Source organism: Lissotriton vulgaris, chromosome 6 (assembly GCF_964263255.1).
Source record: "Lissotriton vulgaris chromosome 6, aLisVul1.2, whole genome shotgun sequence".
NCBI lineage: Eukaryota > Metazoa > Chordata > Amphibia > Caudata > Salamandridae > Lissotriton > Lissotriton vulgaris.
Genome location: NC_141694.1, coordinates 650,352,640 through 650,376,104, shown reverse-complemented (window position 1 = coordinate 650,376,104; position 23,465 = coordinate 650,352,640). Strand labels below are relative to the sequence as shown.

General features: G+C 51.0%; 1 protein-coding gene across 1 annotated transcript in view; it reads right to left on the bottom strand.

The window, feature by feature from the left end:
- MDN1 (midasin AAA ATPase 1) overlaps window positions 1–23,465 on the bottom strand; it is a 2,142,100-nt gene that overhangs the window by 269,634 nt on the left and 1,849,001 nt on the right. Inside the window, exon 86 of the mRNA XM_086926648.1 lies at window positions 14,510–14,691. Coding sequence (XP_086782774.1) covers window positions 14,510–14,691 — 182 coding nt within the window. The remainder of the gene's footprint in view (window positions 1–14,509; window positions 14,692–23,465) is intronic.

Below are 23,465 nucleotides of genomic sequence, written 5' to 3'. Positions count from 1 at the left end.
TTGCCCTACTTGGGTACCATAAAGTAGTGGGAGTAACAACCACACCCTACTTCTGGCCCAGGAACGCGCTCGATGGCCCCCTTGGCCAAGAGGGCCATGACTTCCTCTTGCAGAAGTTGCAAGTGATCCCCCCCACTCGCGGTGGAATTGCGGCGGCATGGCTGGAGGGGTCGCCTCGAAGGGGAGGGAGTAGCTCCTTCGGACGATTTGCAGCACCCACCTGTCCGACGTGTAGGTGCGCCAGTGGAAGAGGTGATGGCGAACCCTGCCCCCAACTGGCGTCACATGGGCCTGAAAGCACTGACTAGGAGGGTTTTGAGGCAGGTGCTGCGGGGGAAGGTGTGGACTGGCCTATCCGTTGTCCCCGTCCACGAGCTGTTGGACATTCTGCGGCGCGTGGCTGCCAGCACGTCTGGGGGCGCCCCTTCCTTGGCCACGAAAGGAGTGCAAGGCACCCATTTGCTAGCAAGGGGCGGAGAGGCCAAGGACTTGGCCGTAGCCCCGGAGTCCTTAAATCGCTCAAGCGCATGGCCTGCCTTGTCGCCAAAGAGGCAACGGCCATCAAACGGCATGTCCAGCAGAGTGGCCTGGACATTCGCTGAAAAGTTGGTGGACCTCAACCAGGCGTGGCGTCGAACTGCCACTGTCGTTGCCATCGCCCTGCCCAGTGAGTCCATGGTATCCAGCCCACACTGGATGGAATACAGCGCTGCATCTCGACCCTCCGCAAGGGTTTGGGTGAGTTTTGCCCGGACCTCCTCCGGACATTGTGGCAGCACGTCCGCGACCGCGTCCCACAGGGTGTGGGTATAGCGGCCCAAGAGGCATGCAGTATTAACTGACCGCAGTCCCAAACTGAGGGACGAGAACACCTTCTTCCCGAACTGCTCATACCTCTTGGATTCCCGATCGGGCGGAGCCGTCGGGAATGCGGTCTGGGAAGTGGAGGCCTGGATGACCAGGCTCTCGGGGTGAGGTGGGTGGACAAAAAGCAAGGGTCGCCCGGGGCCGGGAGGTAGCGTCTGGCCACGTTCCTATCCACAGGCGGACCTGTGGCGGGCTTGGACCAAGTGCCCACAAGAACGTCACACAAGGCCTCATTAAACAGCAGCAGAGGCAAACTGGAGCTTGCCTGCGGTTTAAGGATCTCTGTAAGGAGGTTAGTCCTCACGGCCGCGACAGGGAGCTCAAGGTTTAAGGCCTTGGCTGCCAGAGTCAACACTATACTATAAGCAGCCCCCTCCTCCGTAGCCACAGTGGGAGGGGAGACGAATCCAGTGTCTGGCGAAGTGTCAATGCCACTGGCCTCCCCAAGCTCACATGTCTAGTCCTGTGGTGACTGGCACTCCCGTGCCAGAGGGTCCACCCATCTCCTGTAGTACAGGTTCAACAGATGGGTCCTGTTCATGGAAATAGAAATCTCCAAATGCCGTCGGATGCGGCGCCAGAACCGGACAGGGGGTAGGATCGGGGACGGCACCCATAGCAGGTGCCGGGGACGACACCCGTAGGGCCGGCATCGGCGAGGTCGTCCGGCGACGACCCGGATCCGGAAGCGGATCCAGAGAGGCCCTGCGGTGCCGGGACCGAAGTCGCCGGCGGTGCCGGGCCTGAAGCACCCGACCCACTAGGCCCTCCAGCAAGGGCCGTTGGGCCCGGAGGCGCCACGGAACCCGGCTGAGGAGGGAGGAATCTCAAGGCCATGAGGTACCGCTCGATCTCCTCAGGCATTGCGTCTTGCCCAGGGACCCGAAGGTGTGGGGCAGGCGGCGACAACGACTGCGACTCCGGCGGAGCCGCGTTGGTGGTGTCACCTGAACCCCCGGCCGCATCGTGCGAGCGTCGGGGTGGGTCGGAGGTACGATGTCTCTTCGACCTCTTATGCCTCTTACCTTAGGACTTGGATCCTGACGACCGATGACCACTCCCGGAGCTGCGAGGGCTCCGATCCCGCGACCTGTCCCTCGACCCCCGTGGGACCGGGACCTGGTGCGGCGCGAGCTGACTGCCGGAGCTCCAGTCGCTTGCGAGACCGCTCTCGCCTAGCCTTAGACGTCAGGGCCCGGCAGTCGGAGCAGGTGCGGTCATCGTGGTCGAAGCCTAAACACTTGAGGCACCGGCGATGGGGGTCGGTAACCGACATCAGTCGGTCGCATCTGGAACAGGGTTTGAACCCGGGCATCCCTACCTGCACCGTTGGAGTCGAAGACTCGAGTAGAGAGATGATCAAAAAGATCAATAAGTTTAGTCAAAAAAGACTAAGGGGTAGAGCTTCTCCGGATCTGCGCTAGCTGGCGCAGAAAAAAGAAGTACTGAAGTCAGCGCGCATGGGTGGCGTCTAAGTACTCCGACGGCGTCATTCCGGCGCTAACGACGCCGACGGCGGACGCGGACGACGCCTGCCAGCACGCAGGGGTATTGCTACGCAAAATTTTCCAGATCCAGTCTGACACCTGAGGATATTCTAAGGTAAGGAATCTATCACTAACGTGTCTCTTTCAGATATAGAAATGGTGCTGATGGGGCAAGACCCTTTGCGTACTCAAACCAGAAGGACTGACTCCAGCGAACATTGACAGAAGCGGGCACCCTTTTTTGAGACCAAAAAAGGATTCAGTGGAGATGATGAGACAAGGAAAACCATAACCAAGAGAACATTAAAAATCACAAAAAACAGCAGCAGCACCATTAGATTGTAAAGGTGTTATGTGTATTGACAAATGAGGATTTCAGATCAGTAAACCCACCTGAATAGACGATAAAGCATATGACTTGGGATTAGGTTTCCAGTAGCGGGAGGTTAGTACCTTTAAGTAAAGCAGACTTTTTGTTGCTAGTTCAAACTCTATAAGGAGACGGTACAATATACATTGAAAATACAGAAAGGATATTGGTAAAAGTAATAATATATCTGAAATGGCAAATGAAGAATTAATAAGGTCCAACAATGCTCACGACCAATATAGTACACCATTTGAATGACATGCTAATGCAATCGGAGTGTGAGCATCCACAAATCTAATATCAATTCAAGAAATTAAGAGTGAGAGGAATTTAGAAAAAGGAGCTGAGAATGATATTGAAGGACATTTCACACAAAAATTGTTCTCATATATGAATCAGAGGCAGTGAAGATAGAACATTGCCAGAATGTTTTGCTTGTTGGGTTGGTTTGAAACAGTGGGCCTGGAATGAAAGGGCTATATAAAAAAAACACAGCAGTGGCATCGTAGCTAAACTGTATGCATTCCGAATAAAAGACAAATTCATTGGGTCCTCTGAAGCTAGAAACACTAAGTTCAATTACAAACCAGCAGCCAGAGAAGAGCAAGTTACTTACTTTCGGTATCCTCTTATTTTGGAAAGACTATCTAGTCGTAGATTCCTTACCTTAGACTTATCCCCCGGAGCCACATCACATCCAGACATTTTTCTAATGAATCCCTTTGCGAGCTGGTAGGTGGCATCAGCACTGGAAAGGACGTATGAGGTGCCTACAAAGCCGCCACCCCAGCATGTTGCCCTACATTTTAAAACTTTTTTCCAGCACCAGAATCACGGATCCATACTGAGGTAGTGAATATCAGGGTGAGGTCCTCATGGACCTATTCAGAAGCATTTGGCACACTTTAAAGCAGGGAGAATCTGCAGCTAGATAAAGTCTCTACCAATTAAGGAATTGCCAAAGGAAAGTAACTTATTCATCTGATAGAGACTGCTAGCTGCAGATTCCTTACCATAGAATAGATACCTAAATATCATCTCCCCTAAGGTAGCCTTGCAGACTTTAAATATTAAGAAGTCCTGGAGGACTAAACGGATGAAATGCCCATCACATTGGGCCTGACTGTCTAGACAGTAGTGCTTGGTGGATGTGTGCAAACTGAAAATCCCCAGCCTCCGCAGATTGGCTGTGACTACAGTCATCACCTTTGTTAACACCTGAGGGGCACTGTTAACGCCAAAGTAGAGCACAACAAGTTGAAAATGCTCCTGACCTACAATGAACCATAGGTAAGATCTGTGGATTGGCAGGACGAGAATATGGAAGGAATCGTTTTTCAAGTCCAGAGCTACCACCAAGTCTTGGATCCATGGCAGACAGAACCTGAGACAGGGTGAGCATTTTTAACTTTTCTTTTTTTAGGAAGTAGTTGAGAGTGTGCAGGTCTAGTATAAGATAGAGGCCTCCATTCATTTTTTGGCACCAGAAAGTAGCAGGAATAGACCCATAACCTACTCCTGATGAAGGCATGCCCTAAAGTTTTCCTCAGCCAGGCGTGATGTCTTAGTGAAGTGAGTTCTTCTGAGGGTTTGGATTGTACAGTATAGGGCGCTCACGCAGTGCAGTAAGGGTATGTAGTGATGGACAGGAAGAACAAGCGTAGGGAGGTGCCACAAGTATAGAGGAAAACCCTGAAGCCTCTCAGAGGTGATCAGACACAAAATGCCTGAACACCACACAAAATTCAATGGCAGGTACTGGGCACACGCTAGGTACAAACAATACTATGTCGTTTGGTAGACTGAGACAAAACAATGGACACCGGTAGAATCGTGAAGACAATATATTAAACTTTATATAGGTCTTCTTTCTTTTGTATTGTTACAGAACGCCAGCCGACACGCGTTTCATCAGCAGGACAGTGCCTGTGACTCATCAGGGCTGTGAGCGGCGTTTGTGTTCTGAGCGGTGGGTCCGGTGATAAAGATGAATATCATGTTGAGAGAGTAAAAAGGCAAGGGTCAATGGGCGACGGATGTCTTGCACGTGCAGTCGGATACGACTGGGACGCGGTCTCCTGGAGAGGCGGTATAACTCCTGGTCTGGGTCAGATGGGATGTTCTGGAGACTAAGTGACACTGTAAAGCAAAGCTCCCCTCCAATCGTGTTTATCACAGGGCCTTTCAGGAAACTAAGGCTCTGGCTCCAATTCAGATCATCTGGGTCCAATTGGCGGCAGTCTGGCTCCGTATTGAAGTCAGGAATCACAATGGGATCACCGTCATTGGAAAGGACCCTGAATGAGGTTGTGAAGTCACGGCTGGGGCCGATCCAAATTCACTAACGGATCCAGAGGGCCCAACTGGCATGGAAAACTAACCTGCTGGCGGAGACTGAGTCGTTGTCACTTCTAAACACATGGGATTGGAAGGCCCTCCAGAGGGTCCAGCTTTCTGAAAATGAGGTGCATGTCTTCATAAGCTACACTAAGATGAGCGGGGGTTGCTCCGGGAAACTTGAGGAAAAGCACAGAGCAGATCCAACCTGAAATGTCAAGGGGACAATGTGGCAGAAGGCCTAGATTTATGGCATCCTGTGCCTGAAAATTTGGACCGGGCGGAGAAGTTGGAGAGCTTCGACTTCTTGTGTGACTTACTTAAAGAAGTCCTGAATCGCAATGATGAGCGGCGGGAGAGACTCCAAAAGCAGTCCCTGGGATTACCTCGCAATCGGGACCTGGAGCAGTGCGGAGTGGTGTGTTGAGAGGCCAGGAGCTTCACGGCATGCTGATAAAAAGCCTTCAGGTGCATAGTTTTGGATTCTGAGCAAGCCTTGGAGTCATAGTCCGGTGGCAGGCACCAAAGGCACACAAACTGGGGGTCTGTCACAGACATCTGCCTGTGACAGGCACCACAAGGTTTAAAACCAATACGGCTTTTGAGTGATATACCTTAAAAAAGCACACTGAGGGCAAATAAACTGAGGGCAGTGCACTGGGATGGCTAGGCACCAGGTATGTCATTTCTGATGCATACAGCACTATGCAGAGCCGAATGGACACCTAGTGGCTCGCAAAAGGACTGCTCAGAAACATTTCCAGATTCTGTCGGATGCCTGGGGATAATCTTATGGTAAGGAATCTGCAGCTAGACATTTCTATAAGATATATGCATTTTAAATGGACCTTTCCATTATGCACAATAATTAAACTTGAAGGAGAAGGAGTAGTTTCTGTCCTGTAACTCCAGTTCTGTAGTAGGGGTATCTCTGTTACAGTCATAATCTAGTGAATAGTCCCGCCCATGTGCGTGGACCCCGGCAATCAAAAATAATCTCTTAAGTTGTCAAAATAATGCAGAAACTGCAAAGACACTTAAGAGAGAATTTAAAGACAAATAATGCAGCCTATACCCACAGGCTACACTGTCCAGTACTTCAACTAGAAATTCCACCAAAATTCACCACACACAGCCCAGCCTGCTAGTTTCTACCATAGAGAAACCTGCCTCCCCCAGTCAAAGACTCAGGAATGATAGAGAGGAAGGTAGGGACAGACAAGCCCCATAGGCTGCCATTATGTGGCTTAAATAGGATACTGTGCCTTTAAGAGAACTTTCCAGATTTCTCCCAGTATCCCAGAATGCATAGCAGGTCCAACTTACTTTCAGTTCTTTTTGAAGGCGTATAAAACGCCAGACCTGCAGCATTGTTTACATGAAGAATTCTCCACCGGGGAGGAGGGAGGGCGCTTATGACTATAACAGAGATACCCCTACTACAGAACTGGAGTTACAGGACAGAAACTACTCCTTCTGTAGTAGGGGATATCTGTGTATAGTCATAATCTAGTGAATAGAATGGCAAGCCCATCCCCACAACTAAGCGGCGGTGGAGAGTAATACATAATGCCACTATTGTGCGAATAAATTCCGCAGCGAAGCCTGTCCAACCTGAGCGTCTGCCCTGGCGTCAGTGTCCAGGCAGTAATGCTGAGCAAAGGTATGAACCGACTTCCAAGTGGCCGCCTTGCAGATTTCAGCAATCGGCACGTTACGGAGCAGAGCCGTCGTGGCAGCTTTGCCCCTGGTGGAATGAGCCTTAGGCTTACCTCCTAAGGTCTTATTAGCCTTCTGATAACACAATTGTATGCAGGACACAATCCACCGAGAGATGGACTGCTTAGAGGTCGCAAGACCTGTCCTGACCGATCCATAATTGATAAACAACTGGTCAGACCTACGAATATCTTTGGTTTTATCCAGATAAAATTTCAACACCCTCCTAACATCCAGAGAATGGAGAGACCTCTCCGCTGGGGATGAAGGGTTCTGAAAGAACGTAGGTAAAGTTATAGTCTGGTTGACATGAAAGTCAGAAATAACCTTGGGAAGAAATTTAGGGTGAGTACGCATAACAACCTTAGCAGCATGAAATACAGTATAAGGTTCATTACAACACAACGCCTGAATTTCACTCACCCTGCGGGCCGATGTAATGGCCACGAGGAACGCCGCCTTCCAGGACAGGTGCTGCAACGAAGCCTTATGAATAGGTTCAAAAGGTTCCTTCATCAATCTGGACAGCACCACATTCAATTCCCATGAAGGCGAGGGAAGCCTGACAGGAGGGAATACTTTCTTCAATCCTTCCAGAAAATCTTTGATCACGGGGATCTGGAAAAAGGAAGTCTGTGAAGGGCATTTCCTGTAGGCAGTCAATGCAGCCAGATGAACCTTAATGGAATGCACATTAAGGCCAGACTGCGCCAAATGTAAAAGGTAAGGAAGGATGACATCCTCCTTACAGGTCGTAGGATCATAGTTCTTAGACTGGCACCAGATACAAAACCTCTTCCACTTGTAAGCATATGAAGTCCTAGTGGAAGGTCTCTTGGAATCCTTCAGAATGTCCATGCAATCATCGAGCAGATTAAGATGGCCATACTGCACTATCTCAGGAGCCATGCCGCCAAACTCAAAGACGAGAGGTTGGGGTGTAACATCCGTCCCCCGAACTTCGTGAGAAGGTCCGGCCTGCACGGCAACCGAATGTGAGGAAGGAGAGACCGGTGAAGTAGGTCCGTGAACCACCACTGCCTGGGCCACTCCGGGGCGATGAGTATCATCCGAGCCCTGGACCGGGCCAGCTTGATGAGCACCGCCGGAATCAGGGGAATGGGAGGAAAGGCGTACAGAAAGTTGTTCGTCCAGTCGATCCATAACGCATTCCCCAGCGTCCCTTGCTGGAAGTACCTGGAGGCGAAGTCTCTGCACTTGCTGTTTTCGGCGGTGGCGAACAAATCTACGTCTGGAGTTCCCCACCTTGCGAAGACTTCTCCTAGTACTTCGTCGTTTATGACCCATTCGTGGTTTTCTTGAAGCAGTCTGCTCAGTGCGTCTGCCTTAACATTCTGCACACCTGGTAGATGGGTGGCCGTTATCGTCAGTCCTCTGGCCAGGAGCCAGTGCCAGATCGTCTGCGCCTCCTGTGGTAGAGTGCGCGATCTCGACCCCCCCTGCTTGTTGAGGCAATACATCGTGGTGGTATTGTCCGTCTGTACAAGCAGAGAGTTGGTCCGGAAGGACGGAAGAAAGGCCTTCAGCGCCAAGTGAACAGCTCTGAGTTCCAGGAAATTGATGTGATACGTGGCCTCCATCGGTGACCACGTGCCTTGAACCTGCAGAGTCCCGGAGTGCGCTCCCCATCCCAGAAGAGACGCATCCGTCACGACAGTCTGCGTGGGAATGTCCTTGTGAAAGGGAACCCCTCTGAGGAGATTCTCCGCCGAACACCACCACTTCAGGGACTGAAGAGCATGCAGCGATAGGCGAATCTTGTCGTCCCAAGATCCTTTCCTCTGATCCCACTGGTCCTCCAAGCACTCCTGCAACGGTCTCATGTGCAGCCGTGCGTGTGGCGTCAGGAAGATACAAGAGGCCATCGATCCCAGTAGAGAAGACACCGTCCTCACTGTTGTAGATGGAGTCGACATAAGAGCCTGAGCCTTCCGAAGGAGTGATAATCGTCGCTCTTCCGAAGGAGACACGCTTGCTGACAGCGTATTGATGGAGGCTCCCAAGTACTGTATGCATTGGACCGGAGTCGGGACAGACTTGGCCATGTTGATGTGCAACCCCAGCTAGTTCAAGAGAACGCACGTCTTCTGGAAGTGTGCTCGCGCTTCCGAGAAGGAGGATGCCTTGATCAGCCAATCGTCCAAGTAAGGGTAGACGAACACCTTGTTCTTCCTCAGGTGTGCCGCCACCACCGCCATGCACTTCGAGAATGTCCTTGGCGCAGACTTCAGTCCGAATGGGAGTACTGTGTATTGATAGTGATTGGTGCCGACTTGGAACCGCAGGAACTTCCTGTGTTTGTGTGCAATGGGCACATGGAAGTAAGCATCCTGTAGGTCTATAGCGCAAAGCCAGTCTCCCTGTTGCAACTGAGGGTAGATCTGGTGCAACGACAGCATGCGGAACTTTTCTCTGCGAATCCACTTGTTTGCCTGTCGCAAATCCAGAATGGGCCTGAACTCGTTCTTGTCCTTCTTGCGAACCAGAAAGAACCGGGAGTACAGACCTCTTCCTCTCTGAGACAGAGGTACGTCTTCTATCGCCCTTTTCCTTAACAGGACATCCGCTTCCGCCTGAAGCTCGCGCAGCTGAAACTGCGAGCTGACCGGGGGAATCGCTGGAGGAGGGCTGGTGAACCGAAGACTGTATCCATTGCAAACAATATTCAGCACCCACTTGTCCTGAGTAATTTTTCTCCACTCTGCCAGAAAAAGTTGGATGCTTCCCCCTACCGGAGTGGGTAACGGATCAGGGGGAAGTAAGTTCCTAGGGCCTAGACCCCGCCTGGCCCTTGGGCGCCGGAGCCGAGTGCTGGCCTCCTCTGCCCTTCTGCCGCTTCTGGAACGGCTTACGGAACGGCTGCTGCTGTTGCGAGTGCCCCGAAGCCTGTCCCCGTCCTCGGCCTTGTCCTCCGAACCGCCGTTGGAAAGGGCGGTACTGCTTCTTGGTCTCCTTGGGCTTTTCCAGGCCCACAGCCATCAGCGTTTCGGCCTCCGCCTTCATGCGGGCCATTTCATCATCTGCGTGCTTCCCGAAGAGGGTCTCCCCGGAAAACGGCAGATTGGCCACCCTCTGCTGTGCGTCCGGTTTCAGGGACGTCAGCCGGAGCCATGCGTGGCGCCGTAGGTTGATCCCGTGGCAGAACCCGTGAGCAGCCAACAGGGAAGAGTCCGCAGCCGCGCTGATTATCTGGTTGGCCACCAGCATCCCCTCACTCAGGACTTCCATGAAGTCTTCACGCTGCTCCCGAGGTAAATGCTCCGCAAAGCGCTCGAGGGAGTCCCAGAGGGCGCGGTCGTAACGCCCCAACAGAGCCGTGGCACTCGCCGCTTTCATGGATGTCGCGGAAGTCCCACAGATATTTCGCCCCGCCGAGTCCATCCACCTAGACTCCTTGTCCGGGGGAACCGTGGAGGTCGGAGTGGTGGCATGCTGCTTGCGGGCCGCCGTGACGATGACGGAGTCAGGCGGAGGCTCCGCTCTCAAAAAGGCTGGATCCGAGTCGGGAGCCCGGTACTTCTTTAGTAGTCTGGACGGGGCCGCTCTCGTCACCGCCGGGGTGAGAAACAGCGCCATAGCCGGTTCTTCCAGGCCCGGCACCAAGGGCAGGAGGGGACGAGACATGTGCCTCTGATGTAGAGTCTCGAAAATGACGGACGTCTTCGGAGTAGGCACTGTCAGTGTAATGCCTAGCTTCGCCGCGCCCCTCAACAGGACGTCCTGAAAAGCAACCAGGTCATCTATCGGGGACACTCTGGTGTCCGGCGACCCCGATAGCGTAGGTGAATAGTCCCTGGTCCCAGATGATCTCGTGCGAGAGCGAGATTCGCGCCTCCTATGGCGGTGTCTCGACTTCGTGGAAGATCTGCGCCTAGAGCGAGAACGAGACCTGCCAGCTCTAGGACGCTCCTTCGGTTTGCGAGGAGGGGTCTTCCGTGGTTCCTCACGGGGTCTCTTCGGATCCTCCCGGGGCTTCGGTTTCGGGGTCCCCTTGGGAGGAGCAGGCAGGGACGGCAGTGAAGTGGACCTCGGCGGAGGAACCACCGGCTGCGGGGTGGGCCCATGCGGAGGGACCGGAGGTGGAGCAGGATCCCCCGCGGGAAGTGGTGGCATGGGCGGAGGGTCCTCCTTAGGTACGGGTGGAGGAGTAGGAGTCCTGGGTCGAGATGGAGTGTACACTTCCGAGTACACCGAGCCCGGTGACCCTTTAGGGGACGGGTGCGGAGATCCATCCCCATCCGCAGGCGACCTCTTCCTCTTGCGTCCACTGGAAGCGGCGTGACTCCTGGGGCTAGAGCCCCCTCTGTGTCGTTTTGGAGAGGGAGACCTACTCCTCGACGCTAACCGCTGTCTGCTGGACGCAGAACGACGCTTCTCCGGCGTCGAATGGCGCTTCCTGGACTCCGGCGTCGAACGTCGTCCCCTCGACGTCGACCCTCTCATCCTCGGCGTCGAACGTCGACTCCTCGACGTCGATCTCCTCTTGCGCGACCTCTCACGTCGCCCTCTCGACGTCGGGCGGTCCGCCCTCGACGTCGACCGCCGTCGTCGTCGTCTTGATGTCCTCGACGTCTTGATGTCCTCGACGTCGATCGGCGGTGTCGCCTCGACGACGATCAACGGTGTCGCCTCGACGACGACCGTCGGTGCCGCTTCGACGGCGAGCGTCGATACACGTCCCTGCGCCTTCGGCGTCGGTATGAAGACCTCGACGTCGACGAAGACGTCGACGGCGGCTTCGACGTCGGCTTCTCCTTCGCCGTCGAGCCGTCACGCCGTCTCGACCCGGAGCCCCGGGGAGCACGCCGTCGTCATCCCTCTCGACGCCGTCGTCGAAGCCCTCGACGTCGACGGAGAATGGGATCGTTGGCTGGACTTCCTGCCCCCGGGGAGCCCCCCAGGGGCCTCAGCAGAGGCAGAGGGATCCCTCCCAGGCTGCCCAGACCCACCTGCAGCACGTTGACGCCTATCCTCCAGGCCAGCCAGCCTGATCTTCAATCTGTCCCTGAGGGTCCTAGCAGAAAGTTGCTGGCAGATAATACACTCCTCAGGGCCATGATCTTCTGGAAGGCACACGATGCAGACATCATGGGGGTCGCTTTTGGCCTTCTTCCTCTCACATGCTGGGCACTTAACAAAAAGGCCAGGCATTTCGGAGCCCCAAAACGCCTAAAAAACAGCACAAAAGTGAGAAGAGAACACCAAGCAGTAACTGCAACCCTTTTAAAAGTCAAAAGTGCAAAAACGAATTCAATAAACCCTTGAAAAAGGGAGAGCTCAATGCCAGGGTCCTGTAAGCAGGAGCCGGAAAAAAGAACTGAAAGTAAGTTGGACCTGCTATGCATTCTGGGATACTGGGAGAAGTCTGGAAAGTTCTCTTAAAGGCACAGTATCCTATTTAAGCCACATAATGGCAGCCTATGGGGCTTGTCTGTCCCTACCTTCCTCTCTATCATTCCTGAGTCTTTGACTGGGGGAGGCAGGTTTCTCTATGGTAGAAACTAGCAGGCTGGGCTGTGTGTGGTGAATTTTGGTGGAATTTCTAGTTGAAGTACTGGACAGTGTAGCCTGTGGGTATAGGCTGCATTATTTGTCTTTAAATTCTCTCTTAAGTGTCTTTGCAGTTTCTGCATTATTTTGACAACTTAAGAGATTATTTTTGATTGCCGGGGTCCACGCACATGGGCGGGACTATTCACTAGATTATGACTATACACAGAGATCCCCTACTACAAAAGTCACACAAATCATCTTGATAAAAGACCTTATTTCTATTTTTTGTAAAGTGCTTAATACACCATATGAAGATGGCTATGCATGGACCCCTGTTGACGAAAACACACAGGGGGAGCTTTGAGGAGCCTGAGCTATCCTGCAGTTTACTTTTCTTGCCAAAAACAAGACTTGGGATATTTAAAGAAAGGGAGAAATGTATACTTGATGATGAGAGAGCCAAGTAAGAAAAATGTAAGGAAAAGATGAGGGCAGGTGGTGTCTTTGGAGGGTAGAGTAGGTATGAAGAAAGGTATGGAGTTGTTGTTACTGGGTGAAGTGAGATGGGTTAAGTAAGGCATTTTGTTGAGGCCATCGGGCAGTCAGTGGTTACCGGAGAGTAACCTGGGAATAGGAGTTCTGGGTCCACAATACTATATCATTCCAATGGGACAAATGGACTGATTAACATTCTGTTTTGTATCCAGTGGACTTCGAAATCTTGAACGCTTACAGAGGGTGCTCTATGTAATTGCTGGTTTCGTTTGGCCTCAGAGGTGAGCTCTGTTGACTGGGGTGAACCATGAGTGTACCAACCTACTATGTGTCGGTGGCTACTACGCCCTGAACCCAAGCTCCACAGTGAATGACAGTGGTGACAGTGCATCAATTACCTGTACTTGCTGTGGGGAAACTGCCTAATAGCTCTACCCAGTATGAAGTCTGTCCTGTTCTCTTAACTGTGGTCCCTTTCCTATTCATATCTAATATATGTATGAAGAAAGAACATGCAGGAAGTGTTGTGCTTTCTGCACAACATGGTTTCCATGGGGGCATACTAACCAGCACCTACACATCTTCAGTACCTGTCCAGTCCTGTTGCACCTTGTGGGAGGTCAGAAGAGAGGTCACATCCCATTCTCTCAGTATAGAGGATACGCCTGCCTGGAGTGAAACCTATCCAATTCCTAGATTGTCTTGAAGCTGCCTGCTATAGTAATGAGATCTAATGCCTTGCTATATCTAAGCCAAGTAAGTATCTTCTCTGAAAAAGGTCTGTACTGGTTGGACTGTTGACCCCTGGCTCAGAAGACCACAATATTTGGAAAGCAACATCAAGATAAACCACTGAACAAGGCAAACACGTTGGTTGCCTATGGAATCCAGTCTTGACCACCAAAGGGGTAGAAACACTGGCCCCTCAATACATCGCACCTCATCATCTGTGTGGCTACTGAGGAGAGCTGAACACCAGTTTAGGAGAACACAGTAAAGCCATTCAAAGCACCTCTGCAGGGATGATACCCTCCTTGAAGAACAAAATAGGAAACCAAATAGGCTGTCTTGCTGCCTTTTGTCCAATGCAGAGCAGGGGAGGTTTCATGTCTGAGGAACTGGATTGCGACTACCAGAGGAAGCCAACCTGATACTAGGAACATCTGCACTTGAGCCAGCAACTGTAAATTGCCTCTGGGGGCATCCAGAAAGTATGAGGTTGTCATGGTCATGTCATAAGGGCGTTGCAGCTCAGCTGGCCAGAGAGCCAAGATGGAAAGAACCTAATTTGGTGAATCTGCGCTGTCCCTTGAATCATAAAGTGTCTGTGAGGTGCCGGTATCCTGCCCCACTGTACCCCTAGTATGACAATATTTAGTTGGCTTTCACTGGTGTGATATCCGGATTTAATAGCTATTTGAACCATGCATCTAACCTGTAGTTATTGACTTTTTAAGTTGTTATCCAGCCTTAATCCTAAGCAATAATCTCCCAGTGGAACCTAGTACTAGGAGTTATTGCACTGGGCATCCTCACTCCCAAGGCGACCTCTACCAATAGAAAATCTTGACAGTGACCAGTAGATCGCGAGATACAGGCCTCTGCAAACTTAAATGGCCATAAAGACATCATGTTAGTAAATTAACAACTATTACATTCACCTCCTTATAGGGCTACAGGTGGAAAGTAGTCCTGGTCACAGTTTACTTCATTATCTCACCTCGTCCATTCCTGGCCCTAATTCATCCATTTTATCATCGCTGTTTTCATCTTCGTCGTCGTCATCATCATCCCCCCAGAGGCGCTCATCTAGCTTATCAGCTTCAGCATCACCAAGATCTCCCATTTGTTTGTCCAACTCTTCATCTTCACTTTCAGATTTGTCGTCTTCTTCAGCCTCATCTGCAAAAAAGATCACAGTTTAAACGTTATTGCACATATAAATCTCTTCATGCCACTGGTGTATGTGGCTTTGTTAACTAAACAATGGCATCCCAATGGTGTGATCTAAGAAAGTGGCTCTATATATACTGGACCAAAGTAAGGTACAGCGTGTATAGAGTCCCCAATCCCCAGAGGTATAACAGAGGTCAAAGTCAGATCTGACCTTACTCTCTATAGTGGTAGCTTGGTCGAGCAATAAGGCAGTATCAGAGGACAGTGTAAATCATTTGTTGTACACACTCAGTCAGCAAAAGGTTTCACACACTCAAGAACTGAACTCTAGGCCAATTGTTTTTATATCAAAATATATAGTAAAAATGTAAATGTAAATGTAGGTATACTTATAGAGCGCGACCTGTCACCACAAAGGGCATCCTGGCGCTTGCCTAGGGAACCCGTCCTGGTATTCCCCTGTGAGAGGCCCCGGCAGGGTATCCACAAGGTGAAAGCCAGGCATCCCGCCGCGAGGGGCCGTTGTGGAGATTAAGCAAGCTATTGCCCAGAGTCGCAGAGCGTGAACCCTTGAGTCGAGAAGGCACCGGAGCGAGAATTATCGAGACCGTGGAATTTTTAGCCCAAGACCCGCCAAGGCGGGGAATTGAACCCTGGTCCAGGGCCGATCTCAGCTTCCGGGTCTGCCGCCTCTAACCCCTGAGCCACACTTCTCCACCATAGTTGTTTTATTTTAGAACCAACAGGTATCAAAATATACTTTTCTCACTATGAGTAACTTTAGGTAATTACTTTGCAGAAAGGCAATAGACTTTGTAAGTACAATAGCTACAGTGGTTACAATTGACAACACAATTCTAAACACAATTTAACATTGAGCTCAATGGGTTTTTCTACATAAATGCAGTGGATTACTTTATAGATTATTTTTGGAATTCCAGGACTCGATCCTAGAATTAATCCCAGGATCTAAGCTGAAAACAGTTAAGTAAAAGCGTTTTGGTTACAGTTGTACTTTTTAAAGGATGTAAATGTAGTTTCAAAGTTGACACTCAGAAACTTTTCAGAGAAAAACTAGCAATGTTATCCTATGGAAGGAAATTCAAGTCACAGGAAAAGTAGGTTCTCGTTTCTTTTGTAATCCAGTACTGGACTCCTAGATCCAGCACTGGGACCTCTACCTAAGGCAGGTAACTATTTACGTTTCAGCAGTTGGTACGATTTTTAAGGAATATTTGTAATTTGCAAAAATCAACACTTAGAAGAAATTTCAGAGAAAAACAGTCAATGGTTTCATCTGGAAGAAAATGCAGGTAACTGGTAAGTACAGTTAAGATTACTTTTGCAGTTCAGCCCTGAACTAGAAAGTACAGCACTGCCTTCTCTACTGATTCCAGGTGAGTATTATGGAAATCGTTATTCAGCTGATTTTAGAGGAATATTTTAAAGTTGCAAAAATCGACACTTGGAAGAAATATCACGGACAACCAGTCTATGTTAGCCTATGGAAGGAAAGTGAGTTATCGGCTTTCAGGCGAGTACTCAACTGGTGAAGTTAAGGTTCTGGGCATAGACCCAGGGGTCTCACAGGGTTAGAAAGGTAAAGTTGTTACACCCTCAGCGGCACTGGGGCAGCCGGGTGCAGAGAGAGCAGGCCCAATGCAATCCAATGGAGGGTAGGGGGCCTTTGGTTGGTGGCTGCAAGCAGGCAGGCCACGCAGCTGTGGGAGCTGAGCTCCTGTTCACTTACTCAGGGCAAGTGGGAAAGTAGAGTAGGGTAGCAGTTGCACTTCCAGCGGAACTCGGGCGGCTGGGTGCAGGGTGCTTTTGAGCCTTCAGGTGCTCAATGTTATCCAATGGGAAAGTTACAAGGTTAACAAAGGTTGCAGGCTCGGGGATGGAGATTCTTCAGGTGCGACGCCACTTCGAAAGGTAAGTTGGGATCTTGGAGAAGAGGTAGGCACCCCAAAGGAAGGCAAAGGGGACTGTGGGGCGCAGGGTGCAGGGGTGTCTTTTGGCATCGGGAAATCTTACCCTCAGCTGGTCGCGGTTGGAGGGGTCCCTGGTTCTGAGGCTGCAGGCGTCTTCTGGGTCGCCGAGGAGGGTCTTTGGGCACTGGACAGCGGGTCCCAGTTGCCGGGGGGACGTCCTCGTAGTCTTGGATCGCACGGGCCAGGCTCAGCGGGTGCAAAGCGGGCTGGATTTGCGGTTCCTTGCTAGCACCATGGGTATTGCTGTTGGAGCAGAGCCTCTGCTCAGGGGAGTCCCAGTCTGTTAGAGGGTCAAGGCAGGCAGGTCCTCCAGGTTGCCCAAGGTTGCTGTCCGAAGGAGTCGCCGGGATTTAGCAGGTTCCAAGATCTACAGACCGGTAGGGCTGGGGCCAAGTCACTTGGTGTAGTCCTGTTGTTAGCAGCTGCACGGCGGAGCTTATTCTTGTTCTTCTTTCCTGGTTTCTTAGGGATCTGAGGAAGTAAGGTTCAGGGTGCCCCTAAATACTGAATTTAGGGGGGTTAGAAGTAGGGCAAGGGCAGGAACCAATAGGTTTCTGTCCTGGGGTGGGTACATGCCCTAGCCTGCTCCTCTCCTGTGGGAGGGGACAGAATTTTTTTATTTATTTTTTATTTATTTAAAATCTTATATAGCGCGCAGCTACCCTTGGGCATCCCGGCGCTTTCCAGACAACATCCGATGGTAATGGGGACAGAATAGACGCATTATACAGGAAACAAAAAGGTTTTAAGACCTTTGCGGAAACGCAGTGTGCAAGGCTCAGCGCGTAGTTTTAGGGGAAGCGAGTTCCAAAGCTTTGCCGTATTAAATGAGAATCTTCTCCCGCCCGTGCGGGCCTTTTTAACTCTAGGAACTAGCAGAAGATGTTTCCTGTCTGATCGCAGCGTTCTGCTTGCTTTATATGGAGTAACTAGGTTTTTTAGAATAAGGGGGCCTTTACCTGCGAGGATTTTATGGGCAGTACAAAGTGCCTTAAAGGTCACTCTCTCCCGCACAGGGAGCCAATGCAATGCCTTCAATGCCGGTTTCGCTGATTGCGTCCTCGGAATGTCCATAAGCAGCCTTGCCGCTGCATTTTGGACCTGTTGGAGGGTCTTAAAGGTCGATTCAGGGGCGCCCAAAAAAATGGCGTTGCTATAATCGAGTCTAGATGTTATAAGACCCTGAATCAGCAGCTTCCTTGATGTTAATGGTAGGAGAGGAAAGATTTTCCGTGCCGACCTAAGCAGGGCATAACACACTCCTGCTGTTTTCTTCGCCTGAGTGCGAAATGACAAGTCTGGTTCTAGCCAGACTCCAAGGCTCTTAATCGCTTCTTTGGGGGCCGGGGGATCGCCCATGCATCCCGGCCAGCTGAGCGACGGGAGAAGGGTAGCTTTATTCCCCAGCAGCAGTATTTCCGTCTTTGAGCCGTTTAACTTGAGGGAGGATTCTCCCATCCAAGTGTGAACATCTGCCAAGCAGGAGTTCAAGGTGTCCGGATTGTCGGCCAGATGGGATAAGGAAACCACTAGCTGCGTATCGTCAGCGTAGCTGACGATTTTGATGTCATATGGGGATACTGTGAGAAGGTGGCCTGATATGCAGTGCTCACTATTCTAGTGAACACTATGTATCAGTCCAGCAACCCTTATTGATGATTGGTTGTAAGTCAACCTTATAGACCAGCTATCCTAGTAGCATGGATACGAGCAGTCTAAGGCTAAAGACTCGAGAGGGCGTGTTAAGCCAGCTGTTTACCACACATATACCCCTTGAACACCAAGTGAAAGGACACCACACAAGTGTTATGAAAATAAACAGTTATTTATTAAAGATCACAACAGCCCTGTACTCTTTATGAGGACAGGGTACTAAGCACAAACCAAAACTCTTACAAAAATACTTAAGTTAGCACAGTATATACAAATGCCCGAGGGGCACGGAAAACCATATACTCTGAAAGTGGAATGTGAAATTCCTAGCAGGTAAGTACAGTACTAATAGCTTTTGGAATCGCTAGGACTTGACTAGGGAATCATTAGATTACTTCTAGGAGGCCTAGGGGACTCGGGTGCAGTGTGTGCACTCTCACGCGAGATGCGGACAAAAGTCTATGGTAGCTAGGAAGTAGAAAGTTAGTGTTCTCGGGCGAACCCGACCTGGTAGGGAGAAAACGAAAGTAGATTCTGACCCTTGGATAGTGAGGCTATGCTGGGGCACCGAAATGCCGAAGTTACCTAGCCCAGGGGCTGCAGCTGCATAGGTCTGAAAAGACGTCGGGAATCCTCGTAGACGGACCAGGAGCCGGAAGAAAAGATGCTGGCCGGTGACCAGTGAAGAAAGTTCAGTTGGATCCAAGCCTGGATCTCGAAGATAGATGACACCTGAAAGCAGAGGGGACCAAGTTCGAGACTACTAGCCAGTAGTCAGTGGGCACCAGGAGGGCACCGGATGGTAGCCACCTCGACAAGGTGAGTGGGTGACGCTTGAGCTCGAAGATCTCACGGACCAGGAGGCGTTGTCGGCAACCAGGATGGAGGATCGAGCTGTCCCACGAAGATAGAAGCTGTCGGCGTCGCTGGACCCAGGATTGGGCAACAAAGCCTTGGCAAATTCAAGCCAACGCGGTGGACTCAAAATGGCGTCTGGAGTGGACCAGGAGGGTCCGGGGTGCCTCTCTTCAAGAAGGAAGCAAGGGCCAGTCTGGAGCAACCAGACCAGCAGTCGTGAAGTCGTTGGGCGTCGTTCAGAAGGCCACAAGCCAGCCGGCTAGTAGCCAAACAACGCGGTGCACAGCAAACAGCAGAAGGGCCCCACGCAGATCGTGGAGATGCAGGGAGGCTGACCTTGGGTGCTGGAGCTGCGCAGGGTCAGGGCTTCTCGGACCCCAAAGCACTCACCAGTGGAGGACACGGTGGGCTTGCAGTAAAGATGTCGTGCAGTCTTGGCGATCGTCGGTCCCTCGAGGTCTCGTCGCACTCACGGTTCTCAGCTTGGCTGTAGAGGTGAGTAGAGGTCAGAGGTGCCAGGGAAGCCGGGTCTCGTCGAGCTGGGTCGTCGGATTCGTGATGAAGGACTTGCAGCAGACCGCAGTGTTCTTTAGGATGGTGCCCGCTTGATGCAGGGTGACTACTCCTTAGCCACAAGGGAGAATCTTGAAGAAGAAATCGTGAAGTCCTTTCGAAGAAAGTGGTATCTTGATTCCAAAGATGATCTAATTTGAACAGGGGGCCCGCTCCTATCTTTATACTAAAAAAGGGGGCTGACCCGGTGACTAGGTCCTGCCTATGGGTGGGACCAGGAGGGGGGTGGTTACACCCCTCTCCCCTGCCGGACTTCCCCAGGCCAGGGGCTGGTGTGCCCCTGGAACTGGTTCTGACTGGCCTATGCGTAGTGAGCACCGGGGTGCCACTCAGCAGTCACCTTCCTGAAAAGCCCTGCCTACCCAGGATACACAAAACCATGTCTGGGACGGTGCTAGCACCGCCCCGGACAGGAAACCCTTTGTCCAGGCCTCCCTCGCTGGAAGGACTCCCAGCAGCAGGAGGTCAGACTCGTGTCTGTGGTGGCAGCATCCATTTTGTGGAGCTGAGGCTTCAGTTAACTTTAACCGGGGTTCACAGTTACATACATGTCGTGTCCCTCTAGAAGGGTGGAATGCTAACCCCGTCGCCAGAATTGGCGAGGGGTTAGTATTCCAATTCGTATGACACCTTACTCGACATGTTTTGATAAAGCAATACCAAAGATAGCATTTAACCGCGAGGATTATAATGCACTTAAGAGTATATGGTATGCGATATCATGGAACAGCTATTAGGACTTGATTCCGCAAGCTGCAGACAGGCTCAGCTCATGCCAGAGCACCATCTCACACGATTCCAAGCACTCTGCCTTCAGGATTGTTAAGGCCTGCCATAGGAGTGACTGATAGGAATCTGTGTGTCCATTTTAGGGTTAGGTATAGGTATACTACACCTACAGCAAAGGGTGATTACACGACTTTGCCCCAGCTGTCATGCAGCCAGTTGTGTCAAATTTAGGAGGCCAGCCAGGGGTGGCATAATACATGCTGCAGCCCCTGGCAGCCCTGGGTACACCTATGCCCTGAGTTACAGGGTCTGATAAGGTGGCCCAGTACCAATTGGTAGATGCACCTAGGGTACATGAGGTAATTTAGAAAGAGAACAGCCAGGCTGTGGGTCTGATTGGCAGGCCCACAGCCAGAGAAAGTCGTAAACCAGTGAAACAAAAGCAAAAAATCTGGGTGATCATAGGATTGCAGACCCTACTCTCCTACATGACCCCCCCCCCCCAAACTTTGGGACAATAAGCTAACCTTGACCAGGTGAGTCTTCTTGTTCTAAGTGGAAATATCTGGAGAGCCCATCGGCATTGCCATGATCAGTACCAGGTCTATGTTCCACTGTAAAGTCCATCCCCTGTAGGGAAATGGACCACCTAAGCAGTTTGGGGTTTTCACCCTTCATTTGATTTAGCCACAAGAGGGGCTTATGGTCGGTCTGAATCTTGAAGTGAGTGCCAAACAAGGATGGCCTCAGCTTCTTCAGGGCCCAAACCACAGCAAAGGCCTCCCTCTCAATAGCTGACCAATTCTTCTCTCTGGGGGTCAGCCTTCTGCTTATAAAAGCAATGGGCTGATCCTGACCATCAAAATTCAGTTGAGAAAGAACAGCTCCCACACCCAACTCAGAAGCATCTGTTTGGACAATGAATGGTTTGGAGTAGTCTGGACTCTTAAGGATAGGTGCTGTGCACATGGCCTGCTTTAGGTCATCGAATGCTTTTTGACAGCCTGCTGTCCACTGAACTTTTTTTGGCATTTTCTTACTTGTCAGTTCATTTAATGGTGTCACAATGGAACCATAGTTCCTGACAAACTTTCTGTAGTATCCAGTCAGGCCCAAGAAAGCTCGAACCCGAGTCTGGGTGGTTGGAGGAGCCCAGTCCCTGATTGACTGTATTTTGCTCTCCAGTGGCTGAACCTGGCCTCCACCTACAAGGTGGCCCAGGTATACAACCTGTGTCTGCCCTATCTGGCACTTGGTGGCCTTGATAGTGAGGCCTGCTGCTTGCAGAGCCTCTAACACTTTCCTCAGGTGGACCAGGTGATCCTCCCAGGTGGAGCTAAAGACAGCAATATCATCTAGATATGCTGCACAGAAGTCATCCAGCCCAGTAAGGACTTGATTCACCAACCTTTGGAAGGTGGCAGGTGCATTTTTCAGACCAAAGGGCATTACCACAAATTGATAATGCCCACCAGGGGTTGAAAATGCTGTCTTGGGCTTGGCATCCTCAGCTAACCTGATTTGCCAATACCCAGCTGTTAAGTCAAATGTACTTAAGTAGTTGGCAGAAGCCAATCTATCTATAAGTTCATCTGCCCTTGGTATTGGATGGGCATCAGTCTTAGTGACTGCATTGAGACCCCTGTAGTCTACGCAAAACCTCATCTCTCTCTTACCATCTTGGGTGTGAGGCTTTGGCACTAGAACTACTGGACTAGCCCAAGGGCTATCTGAGGGTTCAATGACCTCCCAATTCCAACATTTTCTGCACTTCAGTTTTTATGCAGTCTCTAACATGATCAGGCTGCCTGTAGATTTTACTCTTGACTGGCAGACTGTCACCAGTGTCAACCTCATGGGTGCACCAATTGGTCTGACTGGGTGTCAGAGAGAACATATGTCTGAAAGACTGAAGAACCTGTTTACAGTCTTTCTGCTGATGTTCAGAGAGGCTGCCACAAAAGACAACACCATCTACTGACCCATCATCAGGATTCTGAGTGAGCAGGTCTGGGAGAGGGTCACTCTCTTCCTCCTGTCCCTCATCTATGGCCATGAGCAAGCTCATGTCCTTCCTGTCGACATATGCTTTGAGCCTGTTAACATGGAGTACCCTGTGGGGACTCCTGGGAGTTCCAAGGTCCACCAGGTAGGTGACCTCTCCCTTTTGCTCAAGAATTGTGTGGGGCCCAGACCATTTGTCTTTGAGTGCTGCTGGGGCCACTGGCTCCAACACCCACACCTTCTGTCCAGGCTGGTAAACAGTCAGGACAGCCTTTTGGTCATGCCAAGCTTTTTGAAGTTCTTGACTGGCCTTAAGGTTTTCAGATGCCTTCTCCATATACTCAGCCATCCTGGAGCGGAGACCAAGTACATAGTCCATTATGTTGGTTGCAGGCTTTTTGAGAGGTCTCTCCCATCCTTCCTTCACCAAACACAAGGGGCCTCTCACAGGATGCCCATACAAAAGTTCAAAAGGGCTGTAGCCAACCCCCTTTTGTGGGACCTCTCTGTAAGCAAACAGAAGGCAGGGCATCAGGACATCCCATCTACGCCTGAGGGTTTCAGGTAGTCCATGAATCATCCCTTTTAGGGTCCTGTTGAACCTTTCAACAAGCCCATTGCATTGTGGGTGATAGGGTGTAGTGAATTTGTAATTGACACCACACTCCTTCCACATAGCAGTTAAGTAGCTTGACATGAAGTTTGCACCTCTGTCAGAGACAACCTCCTTAGGGAAGCCCACTCTGGAGAACACTCCAACTAGGGCCCTTGCCACCACAGGTGCTGTGGTGGTCCTAAGTGGAATAGCTTCAGGATACCTGGTGGCATGATCCACTACCACCAGTATAAACTTGTGCCCTGATGCTGTCTGGGGTTCCTTTGGACCAACAATGTCAATCCCCACTCTTTCAAAGGGCACCCCCACCACAGGCATTGGTATAAGGGGGGCCTTTGTTGTGCCACCTGACTTAC